Source organism: Engraulis encrasicolus, chromosome 14 (assembly GCF_034702125.1).
Source record: "Engraulis encrasicolus isolate BLACKSEA-1 chromosome 14, IST_EnEncr_1.0, whole genome shotgun sequence".
Taxonomy (NCBI): domain Eukaryota; kingdom Metazoa; phylum Chordata; class Actinopteri; order Clupeiformes; family Engraulidae; genus Engraulis; species Engraulis encrasicolus.
The window spans coordinates 35,978,927-35,991,042 of NC_085870.1; the positions used below are offsets into that span (position 1 = coordinate 35,978,927).

The 12,116-nt window shown below is 43.0% G+C and overlaps 1 protein-coding gene across 1 annotated transcript in view; it reads left to right on the forward strand.

The window, feature by feature from the left end:
• Positions 1–5,688, forward strand: part of prph (peripherin) — an 11,504-nt gene extending 5,816 nt beyond the window's left edge. Inside the window, exons 2-9 of the mRNA XM_063215583.1 lie at positions 1–38; positions 1,202–1,297; positions 2,209–2,373; positions 2,677–2,802; positions 3,550–3,770; positions 4,485–4,525; positions 4,711–4,784; positions 5,392–5,688. The exon at positions 1–38 is cut by the window's left edge and continues 23 nt beyond it. Of these exons, the coding sequence (XP_063071653.1) occupies positions 1–38; positions 1,202–1,297; positions 2,209–2,373; positions 2,677–2,802; positions 3,550–3,770; positions 4,485–4,525; positions 4,711–4,784; positions 5,392–5,532 (902 nt within the window). The 3' untranslated portion in view covers positions 5,533–5,688. The remainder of the gene's footprint in view (positions 39–1,201; positions 1,298–2,208; positions 2,374–2,676; positions 2,803–3,549; positions 3,771–4,484; positions 4,526–4,710; positions 4,785–5,391) is intronic.
• The last annotated feature ends 6,428 nt before the right edge of the window (positions 5,689–12,116 follow it).

Sequence of the window (12,116 nt, forward strand, 5' to 3'; positions counted from 1 at the left end):
GGCAGGAGGCCGAAAATAACCTGGTGCTCTTCCGTAAGGTAACCGAACCAAAGCCCAATCAAATCAGGTCTATTTCGAGCCACGCTGGTCTGGAGATACAAAGCTCTTCTTTCACTGCCACTTCCTTTTGTCTGTGAGCCAACAAGCTCTCTAGTGATGTGTCTTTCAATACAGTGACACAAACAGCCAGAGTCGAAATACCATGACAGCTGTCAGCGAGGGTGTGACAACCCAACCCAAGGCTATGTTGGGGTCAGTTATTAGAACAGTAGCCTACTAATGGATGTTCTATAGAACACAAGGAAAATGTATGGTAGCACTTTAAAATAACATTACACTGTAAATGGTTAATTAATGGGTCATTTTACAACTATAATAACATATTTAATAGCATACAAACCATTAATGAATCATTTGTAGATAACAGACAATGATTCGTAAAGATGTTACGTTATACGTTATTAGAGGCTTTGAATGCGATCTCTGGCTTTGTGCTACAGTAGCTCCACATGTCCAATGGATGCCCTGGCTGGCTGTGTTAGCTTTCCTCTGAGCACTTTGAATAGATGACATTAAAAGGGCCACGCCCAAAGCCCAACGCCCAACTCCCAATGCTAGCAGTGGGACTAACAGTGACACCGTGTGGCGGCTAATGGTCTGTAAATGTATATGACTAACAAACATGAAATTAGCCTTATTAGAGAAGGCCTGGCTTGCACAAGTGGGAAAATGTGTAACTTTATTACTATAAAAGCCGCAATTTGACATGACTGCATTATTCAGGGTATTTGTCTTTTGAAATAAAAGATGTAAAGAAAGGGTCAACATTTTAAAGAATCCATAGAAATTCACTAAAATGTTTTTATAACACTTTTTACCTATTCCGTGTGTGTGTCCGCATTCTTTTGCATGCCTACACAGAGTGCCCGATCAGTGTATGTCAGTCTCCACACCCATGCATCCACCCTCTGCAGAGAGAGAGAGAGAGTCAGAGAGAGAGAGAGACAGACAGACAGACAGACAGACAGACAGACAGACAGACAGACAGACAGCCAGCCATGAGAGACAGCCATGAGAGACATGACATCATCATACAGTACTTGAGTATTCCGCAGTGGCCTTTCCTTTTGTCGATGCGGCATAAAACCCTCTCTGATAAATGTGATTAAATGATGGCCGCTGCATTATGTCTTGTTCAAAGGACGTGGATGACGCAACCCTGTCTCGTCTGGAGCTGGAGAGGAAAATCGAATCGCTGATGGATGAGATCGAGTTCCTCAAGAAGCTCCACGATGAGGTGAGAGCCATGGCAACAACACAAACACTAACTAGCAGGATAATGTATCGTCGGCGCCACATCAGGCATCAAAGCAGCGAGACTGAGGCTTGCCTCCACAAGAGGCTCAGTTTCGTGTTTATGTTTCTATGGAGTTTCGTCTGATCCTGCCAGCTTAAATGAGGCTCCGGAACATGAAACCAGTTGTTTTTGTAAATGAGGCTACTACTGTATAGCCGCTGTGTGACTTTTGGTTGGCATCACACCAAAAAATACTGTATTTTCTAAGAGAAGCACAATATACCACTCATATACAGACTAGTGTATCTCATCCCTCAATAATAATACTGATTTAAAACATCTATCAAAAATCACTACTCCAATCTAGAGTTCACAGATCATCCATTATTAATTATTTTATATTATGTAAAATAATCGGATTATTGCATTGTAGCAGCATAGTATTTATTTTCTAGGCGTGCGATGAAGCTCACTCACCTGTGGCACCTGTTTCCCCTCCTACTCTATAGTGGTAGCATTACATTACAGTAATTAAATCCTTCATTTCCACCAGGATTAATACATGGTAAATAATAAATGTTAATACATTTTAAAATGTTACTCTACTCTACATTACATTGCAGACACTTTTGTCCAAAGTAGTATTTAATTTTCATACTATGATGAAGTTTACTCAGTCACCTGAGACTTCCATTGTCCCTCCCCTCTCTGCAGGTGATTCAGGACATGTTTTGCATCATGTGTGATAAACGAATCATTCTATAGTAGCAGTATTGTATGTTCTATATGTTGTGATTCCATTGACACACCTGTGGCTTTGATTGCCCCTCCTCCTCTCCTCTCCTCTCCTCCTCTCCTCTCCTCTCCTCTCCTCTCCTCTCCACTCGTCTCCTCTCCTCTCCTCTCTGCAGGAGATCCAGGACGTGCAGGTGAGCGTGCAGACGCAGCAGATGAAGTTCGAGGTGGACACCCAGGCCAGGCCCGACCTGACCAGCGCCCTCCGCGACATCCGCGCCCAGTACGAGAACATCGCCTCCAAGAACATGCAGGAGTCCGAGGAGTGGTACAAGTCCAAGGTGAGCTACGGACGGATGAGCTGGGGATGGACCAAATACCATGGCAGTGTATTAGTTATAACAGTCTGAGCATTGAGCTTCGGTATTTATAGGTGGCTTAAGTGCAGTACATTACAGAGAATACAATCTGAGTATTATCAACCTACCATATGGATGCATTTAAGTATATCATTTCAGTGCATTACCGTTATACTACATATATTATACTTTTGTGTATTACTTTCATATCTATGATATAATATAAATGATATATTATACAGCAGACACTCCGTATTCATGTATTTCATTATCCTCTCCTCCCAGTTTAATGACCTGACGGAGTCTGCCAAGCGCAACAACGACGCCATGAGGCAGGCAAAGCAGGAGGCCAACGAGTACCGCCGCCAGATCCAGAGCCTCAACTGTGACGTCGATGCCCTTAAGAGCACGGTGGGTGACATCTCTGGTCCGGCTGCCACCCACCGCTTTAATCCTTGTCTGCCTTTAGATGCTCCACTCACATCTCCTCTCCTTTCTTCCATACTCTTCTTTCCTGTTCTCTCCTCTCCTCTCTTTCCGGATGTTCTGTCCCCATGTCCCTGTCTCCTCTACTAGTCCTCTTTGTCCTCTGCTTCTTATCCTTTGACCAGGGCTGGACAGGGGGAGAAATAGGGCAGAACTAAATCACCGGTGGGCCCTGCACCCTCGTGGGCCCCTATTTTCAAAAATGTAACAAAAACAAACATTTTTACATTTCTGAAAATAGGGCCCCTCGAGGGTGCGGGGCCCACCAGGAAATGCCCGCTATGCCAGATGGCCAGTCCAGCCCTGTCTTTGACTTCTTTTTTACAAAGACATACAGTATACGGTATTTAGGAAGCCTACATTTACATATTTGGATTTTGCGAAACAGAGACATAAAATGTCTAGAGAAATTCTCACATTGCTGACTCTCTCTATATGGGGTCCAAACCTGCATCACAATTAACAACACAAAAAATGTCCCTCCTGTTTTTGTATTCGTGAAGGCACATGTAACTACGTGTACCTCTGTGTATGAAATGCACTTCTCCTATGTCATGAACGAGGCGAGTTTTGTAAGACTGAAATACAATAAGACAACACAAGCGCAACCACACATTACCGTACCATCTGCCTCTTGAACACATCATGCATTCTCCCTTCTCCTATGTCCAGAATGAGGCCCTGCTGAGGCAGATGCGTGAGATGGAGGACCAGTACGGAGTGGAGGCCAACAACTACCAGGACAACGTGGTGCGTCTGGAGGAGGAGATCCGCCACCTGAAGGACGAGATGTCCCGCCACCTGCGCGAGTACCAGGACCTGCTCAACGTCAAGATGGCCCTGGACATCGAGATCGCCACCTACAGGAAGCTGCTGGAAGGAGAGGAGAGCAGGTCGGTTTAAGACACACTTGGCCCTGTTATAAATTAAAGATGCGCTGTGCAGGAAATGGTCAAAAACGGTACTGCAACTATGCTGCTCATTGAAACTGGGCTGCCGATTGCCAAATTTGATCTTTACACAAAAGTTTACTAAGTAATAAACAAATATTTTCTAGTGTGGTCCAAGTAGAGTCATTTTTGCAGCTAAAAATGGCTATTTTTGGAAATTCAAAATGGCGGACCATGGAGAAGATCCCCCTTTTCGTGTATGAAAAGTGCAATTTTTCCAGACATAATGAATACTTAGAATTTGATGGTGGTGGTAAGAATTCATGAAAAAGGTAACATTAGTGAATGGGCAGCATGAATTCTGGAAATAAACAACTAAAAATCTCACACAGTGTCCCTTTAATCTTTAATTAGCTGTTCTATTACCGGAATGGCAGTGACCAGTCGGGATTTATTACTTAAGGCCCTGTGCACTGTCATGGGGTGTAGTAATATGGTAATCAGAGGTTTCAGAGCCTATTACCATGTTCCAGTGGTGAAACGGTTTGTTAGTAAGGGGCTACACCATACCGGTATTCATTTACAGACAGGCGTGCATAAAGGACACCTTTATTTATTTACTTTTCAAGGCAGTATTTTGATCCTGTCTATAATGATTGGGAGGCGTGTGTGTAACTATGTTGGTGCTTATTGGCCTGTTATTGTCCTCTCTCACAGGATTGTGATGCCCATGAACATGCCCTCCATTCGTAGTAGCGGTAAGGTTGCTTTTTATATGGCTTAATATTAAACTCTTTTCTTTTTTTAAATAAATGTCACTCATATTTCTAAGTACTTGTAGTGGATGAGGTATAGTGTATACTATGCCTGTATCAGATTGAATGATTAACAATCTATAACTGGGTAACAATACTAACACTGCTGATGATGAATCTTTTCTCAGACTATGACGACAAACCCGAACCTGGCCATGGAAAGAAAGTTGTGATCAAGACCGTTGAGACCCGTGATGGAGAGGTGTGTGCGTGTGCCACAATGAAAGCACTTTCCTACTAGGCATACATTGTTTTTCAATGCATACTAACACAAAGTAGTACCTCAAATTTTATCAATTAATTATATTACCTACTGTGCATTATATTGTCTTTAGCACTTCAATCCAAAATGAGTCATTTCTACTGCTGTATAAAGTAGTGTTCTTACTGATGTAATTACAACACTAGCACATGATTTTACAGTGTTTATACACCAGTTATTCCACTGTACCTCATCAGGTACATGCATTGCAAGGGGGCACTTCTACCTCTGCCCTATACATCCCTAGATTTCTTGTATATATTATTTTCTTTGTTAAGTCTACCAAATGCGTTTTAAAAAAGACTTTGATATGATAGGATACAGTATGCCTTTTTTATATGTGTCATTTTGTTTTTCCATCTGCCACATGCTTTTAAAAAAGAATTTTGACAGGTCAGGAATACTGTGTGTCATTTTTTTTAAATGACATTTGCTTTTGTCATATCTGCCACATGCTGTAAAAAAAGGGATTTTGACTTGTCAGGAGGATACAATATTTGTATGTCCTTTTTGAATTTGTCTTTTCTTATCTGCCGGCGTGTTGCAGGTGGTGAAGGAGTCCAGGAAGGAGAAGGACAGGGACTCCTCCCGTGACAGCCGTGACAAGAGTGACTCCCGCGACTCCCATGATCACCGCAGCGGAGCAGGCCAGCAGCGCGACTCCAAAGACTCCGACAGGGACGATTAGACGCAACACCACGCTTAGCCAATCATATCAATCGAATGTTCCAGGGTCCAGCATAGTGTGTGTGAGCAATTAAGGTTACAACATCAAACAAACAAACAAAAAACAAAATGATGAAAATGAATGAAAAATCTTACGAATGAAAAAATGCTGCTTTTACCATGTGTACTGCTAATTGTTGAAGAAAAAAAAGAGATCATGAATGCTAGACGGGTTTACGTAATAGGAGGCTTTTTGTTTTTGACTCAAAACTGTGATCCATGAGCAAAAGTAGGTTTTTTGCTCATTCTAACAACCCCTTCCCCTCTACAAGATATACACTGATCTTAGCCGTTATATTCAGTCATTTACTGTGACAATGGTGCTATAACGACACAAGCATTCCTGTTTCAAACTAGCTGTATTTTAAATTGTTTCCCCACTGTGGACAATTTGCCAATTGTTCGCAAACACACAACCCTTGAAAGATTGGCTCATGAATAACTACACACAAAACTGAAAACACAGAAAGACAATACAGATATGAATGTACTGCTACTGACCACATGGCCGCTGACTTCAAGATGATTGTAGCGTTGGGGTGGGTGCTGGGTCCTTGGTGGTGTAAAAACCCTACCGTGGTGCCACCTTCAGTCAAACACCATCTGAGGCCTTGATTTACAGGGAAAAAAGAATCAACAATGATAGTATTTTATCAAATAACCTTTGTTTTGTTTTAGCTGAACTTGACACCTCAAACTTAACACTCGCCATAAAACAACTGTACACTCGAGAGGGAGGATGTAGAGGTAACACAGCCACTTCTCTGTCTTTTGTAGTTATCTTCCCATCAGTACAGTCACTGCCAGGTATTAGATGTGATATGGAGTGGGAGAGGGGAAACGCTGTAAGCAGACCCTTGACAGGGGCGCTTTTGTGGGATTGTATTGGATAGATAAGACGGTCACCTGCGTCAGATGGCTCTGTGTTGGTACATGTAGTAACAGCTTGACTGCACTCTGTGGTCGAGCTGGTCAGAGACGGTGTGCAGTAACTCCATGCTGTACTGCTCACGAAACAACAGGGACACGGTATTCTTTTCACATCACAGCAGGGATCTTCTTGTTTTGCTGTTTCTTAGGGAATGTTTATCCTTTGGCAACTGTAGAAAAAAAACACTAATACATAGGATTGAAAAAAATTACAAATAAAGTACACTGGAACAAAATATTGTCTACTTGTTTTCACTTCAATGAGGCTTCAGTGATTTGTCTGAACTTGAATGTGGAGGGATGAAGGGTGGACCTACAAGTGTTTACTGTGCCATACTTGTGATTGTGTCGACATGATACAAGTCAGATGTTAACGGGTAAAAAGTCCCATCTCTATAAAAACTATAGGCCTATTAACAAGAAATGCACTCCGAGAGTGCAGACCTCCACCAAGGAAGCTGTTTGATAGAACATTTGACTATGTTACACCCTATTTTATTTCAAGTCTTTCTGCCTTCTTTTTGTGGAGTAGAAACTGGAATGTCAAAATTCCCCCTGTCTGCAATGCAATTTGCAGTCACTAAGGGCGTCTAGATTTGTATGCTAGCAATGGTGAAGAATCTTTTAAAAAGTCCTGGCTCCAGTTCGTGATCCGGATCACCACCAAAATGTAACACTTGTTCATTGGGTCATTTACAACAACTCCACAAAGTCTCATCCAAATCCGTTCATACGTTTTTGAGCTATCCTGCCGACAAAACAGACAGACAGACAGACAGACAGACAAACAAACAAACAAACAGACAGACAGACAAACCAACGCGACTGAAAACATAACCTCCTTGGCGGGGGTAAAAAGTCCATCTTTTTCAACAAAATAATAGATTGAATCATGGCCCTGTGGACTTACCATGCCACCCGACATTATAAGAGTTGTGCAGAGACAGATGCCACCAAGTAGGCCTAGGTTGCGTTCCAATATCCTTGCATCCTCCACTTGTGCTTGTGGCCTCGTACCAGGAAGTAACTTAATATGTCATGATGACATCACTATATTTCAATATCTTGCAAGAGCTCAATTGTAAAGTAATTTTCTCATTTGCAAACTGGATGGTGAATGTAGAATAGTCCCCCAAATTTTTTTTTTGGCTAGGCTGACAGAGGGGAAACTCTTTTGTTTTGTCCACGGATGAGGGGCCAGGAGGCGGGACGAGGCAACAAGCACAAGTGGAGGACGCAAGGCCGCATATTGGAATGCACCCCTACTGTTTGTTTGCATACACCAGGGGTCCCCAAACTTTTTTCTCTGGGGGCCACATTATTGTTCCTGACTGTGATCAGGGGCCGGGATCAATCATGTGGGCTTTATACTAGGCCACTGCCTGTTATTGCCATCATTTTTAGAACAAAATAGTTCAGCATTACAAGTGATTGGCAAAAGAAGTGAGTACTTCACATGTCTTTCAATTTGAAATACCACAGGTATTCGTTTTAATTTCTAATAACCATGTAAACATAGCAAGGAAAGGTTAGAAAAATATGATGATTGACAGTTTATGAGTGATACAATAGAAATGCTAGACCTGTTTATATTACAGTGAGATATTATATTACAGAGAAACTATCAAGACAATAAACTTCTGGTGATTCACACTTGGTTAGTGAAAATGAAACTGTAGGAAGTTCTGTTGATAAACAAAATAAAATATTTAAAAAATATATTTTATCATTATTTTATTTTGTAAGGATTGCTTCTTTGGGCCTGTTCAAATAGTGAGGTGCAGAGAGATGGAGGGCCGGTCAAAGGGGCTTGGCGGGCCGCATCCGGCCCCCGGGCCTTAGTTTGGGGACCCCTGGCATACACTATGTTTTACTATGCAGGCTCTCCACAGGGTGGAGAAGTGAAAAGAGTAAAGTAGCCCTGCAGAAAGCACCATATGCCTGCCATGCCACTGTGCAGAAGGTACGCTGATGTGGAGGCCTCAGATGCCGAGATTTTTTGGAGATATAGGCCTACCTCTGGCAGTCAGGGTGGCTGGTTTAGGTTTTAGGAGACAAGAGGTTGCCGCACCATAAAGAAATACACACAACACGTAGTCCCTTACCAGGCACCGTCCCGCCACTGGGACGTTGTAGTAGTCACTGAAAAAACTTAACTACCATAGTAGGCTACTACACTACTATGACAGGGCCTTTAGTAATACATTATGACTTGGTTAATGCCATTGTAACAGCTAATCTATAACAGGGGTAGGGGTAAACAGACAAATGCACAGTAATGCACGTTAGTTCATATCATCTGCATTGCAGGGCAATAAGTAACTCGTGTGTGTGTGTGTGTGTGTGTGTGTGTGTGTGTGTGTGTGTGTGTGTGTGTGTGTGTGTGTGTGTGTGTGTGTGTGTGCCTGTTGGCGAGGACATATTAACATTTACCATCAAAGCCCGCCTCCAGGTCTTCCCGACAAAGTATAACCTGGTATAACCACGACCCACACTGAATCCTTCACTGTTCAACTAGGGAGAATGAAACAACTGCACACATAGTAGCCTAGTGTTGCTTTTGGCGGCATATTTTAGTTTTAGTCCTAGTCTAGTCAAGTCTTTGCATCAAGTTGTCATTTTAGTCCTTGACAGTTTTAGTCAAATCACCAAATTCCTTAATTTTAGTCAAGTTTTAGTCTACTTTTAAGTCCATGCATTTAGTCACATTCATGTCAGTGTCATCCATGACCCATTTCAGTCTAGTCTTAGAGTAATTTTAGTCAGCAAACAAAAATATGAAGACATTTAAGTCTACTTTTAGTCAACACAATGTAGTTTTAGTCAGCAAACAAAAACATGAAGACATTTGAGTCTACTTTTAGTCAACATAATGTAATTTTAGTCAGCAAACAAAAACATGAAGACATTTAAGTCTACTTTTAGTCAACACAATGTAGTTTTAGTCAGCAAACAAAAATAAGAAGACATTTTAGTCAACACAATTCACACGTTGGTCTTCTCTGTGATGTGATTCTCTTTAACCCAGACATGAGGTAAAAGTGCACAATGTAAGACACAAAACCAACCTATTTAAAGATACCTCATACAGTACACTCGTTAATACTGAACACCTAATGCAAAAATAGAAAGTGCTACAGTTTGAATGAATTGTCTTTATTCCATCAAAACATGTTAATACACCACAAGCATCAACTCAAAAAGGAAAATAAACAAAATGCTTTATCAAGGTGAAATAAAGATCATATTCTGAATTGAAAAAAATTGTGCGATTTTAGTTTCTAAATCCAACAAAAAAACAAACAAAAAAAAAACAAAACAAAAGGGGTTTCCACTCCCCACAGTGACACTTGAAAGACTGCTGCCCCCCCCCCCCCCCCCCCCCCCCCCCCCCAAAAAAAACAAAACAAAAAACACATCAGCTGTAAATCCTGTTCAAAAATAAATGGAACAGCATAGGGTCATATCCTCTAAATTCTACCCTATCCCTCATATACTAGCACAACAGTTAGCAAAAGAGTAGTCAGATTCTCAAAAAAAAACATGTAGGGGCCTATGTGTATGCATGTATGCATGCATGTGTAACGGAGGCCAACTAGCAGAGTTGGTGTGGAACGTTGGTAAAACCTCCCTCCGAAAGAGTCATTCAGTGTCTATGCCGTTGGACTGAAAGACTGGTCTCTTGGCCCAGTGGTATCGTACTGTGTCTCCCATTGCCGGACCGGTGTAGTTGACGAGGTAGCAGGTTTGATCCCAAAGGTGGGTTACCAGGTGCAAGATGACCCGTCATAATGGTGCTGTGACCCGGATGGGAGTTAGGTTTAAGGGGGAGAGTGTAACGGAGGCTAACTAGCAGAGATGGCGTGGAACATTGGTAAACCTCCCTCCCAAAGCCTCAGACAGTGCCGATGGGCCGGAAGACTAGTCTCTTGGCCCAGCGGTGGAGCAAGAAAAGTGATGTAATCCTCTGCTTTTCGCAAGAGACTCTGAAATTCACCCTCCTCGCTTTCTACAAGACCTTCAGCTACAAATGGGTCCTAAAAGCAAGCTGCTGCTGGAAGTGGTGAGAAGTTTTCAGCTGTTGAATCAAGGAACACACCAAGTCGTTGATCCATACTTGACCTCATCTTTTGGGCCAAAGTAGCAGCATCCTTGTAGCTTCTGCCATGTGTAATGGAGAACTCTGACAGGTGCTGATTCAGGTCCAGCAGTGCTTGCACAATGAGGGAAAGGGACTGGGTGTCACTTTCAAGGGACTTTGTGTGTTCTGCAAATGGCCCATTCTCTGCCACTAATTGGGTCAGGCAGTCTTTCACTAATACAAGGTTGCATCGTACTGTGGCTCCCATTACCGGACCGTTGTAGTTGACAAGGTTGCACGTTCGATCCCCGAGGGGGGTGAACAGGTGCACGATGACCTCAGTCACATGACAGAGGTCATCTTGCACCTATTAACCCCCCTCGGGGATCGAACGTGCAACCTCGTCAACTACAACGGTCCGGCAATGGGAGCCACAGTACGATAACGCTGGACCAAGAGACTAGTCTTCCGGCCCATCGGCACTGTCTGAGGCTTTGGGAGGGAGGTTTAACCAACGTTCCACGCCATCTCTGCTAGTTAGCCTCCGTTACACTCTCCTCCTTGAACCTCACTCCCATCCCGGGTTAGTGGCACCACTGTGAAGCAGATCATCTTGCACCTGTTCACCCCCCTCAGGGATCGAACAGGCCACCTCGTCAACTACAACGGTCTGGCAATGGGAGACACAGTACGATACAGCTGGGCCAAGAGACTAGTCTTCCGGCCCGACAGCATATGCACTGTATGAAGCTTTGGGAGGGAGATTTTACCAACGTTCTACACCAACTCTGCCAGTTAGCCTCCGTTACATATGCAATCACAAACACACTGTACGCAATACCTACTTAGGTTTGTTCACCTTTAAGAATGCACTCTATTCTAAAATTTTCCTGGCCCTGTTTCTACGGCCACACGACAGATAACCAGTAATGCTGAAGACTCTCTCTGTGAAGGCCTGAGATGCCGGCATTGCAAGGAGATCTAAAGCCAGTGGTTTCAGGTTCGGGAATGCTGTAGAGCAACACCTGGTTAACCAATACTCAATGCCAGACTCCTCAACCTCATCACCATCACCAGTGTGGAAGGACTCTGACAGTAATGCCCTGTATTTTAAAAGCTCCTGCCGAATACTCAATGGTTTGGGTGTCTTGGGCCTTACTGGACGTTTTGAGCTAAAATATTTAAATCTTTTACGTTTTGCTGAGGGTACTTCTGGTGCCACTTGCTCATCATCGGTCACTTGTTCTTCAGGCAGACTTGGTGGAGCAAGAAAAGAGATGTAATCCTCTGCTTTTCGCAAGAGACTCTGAAATTCACCCTCTTCGCTTTCTACAAGACCTTCAGCTACAAATGGGTCCAAAAAGCAAGCTGCTGCTGGAAGTGGTGAGAAGTTTTCAGCAGTGGAATCAAGGAACACACCAAATCGTTGATCCATACTTGACAGCATCTTTTGGGCCAAAGTAGCAGCATCCTTGTAGCTTCTGCCATGTGTAATGGAGAACTCTGACAGGTGCTGTTTCAGGTCCAGTAGTGCT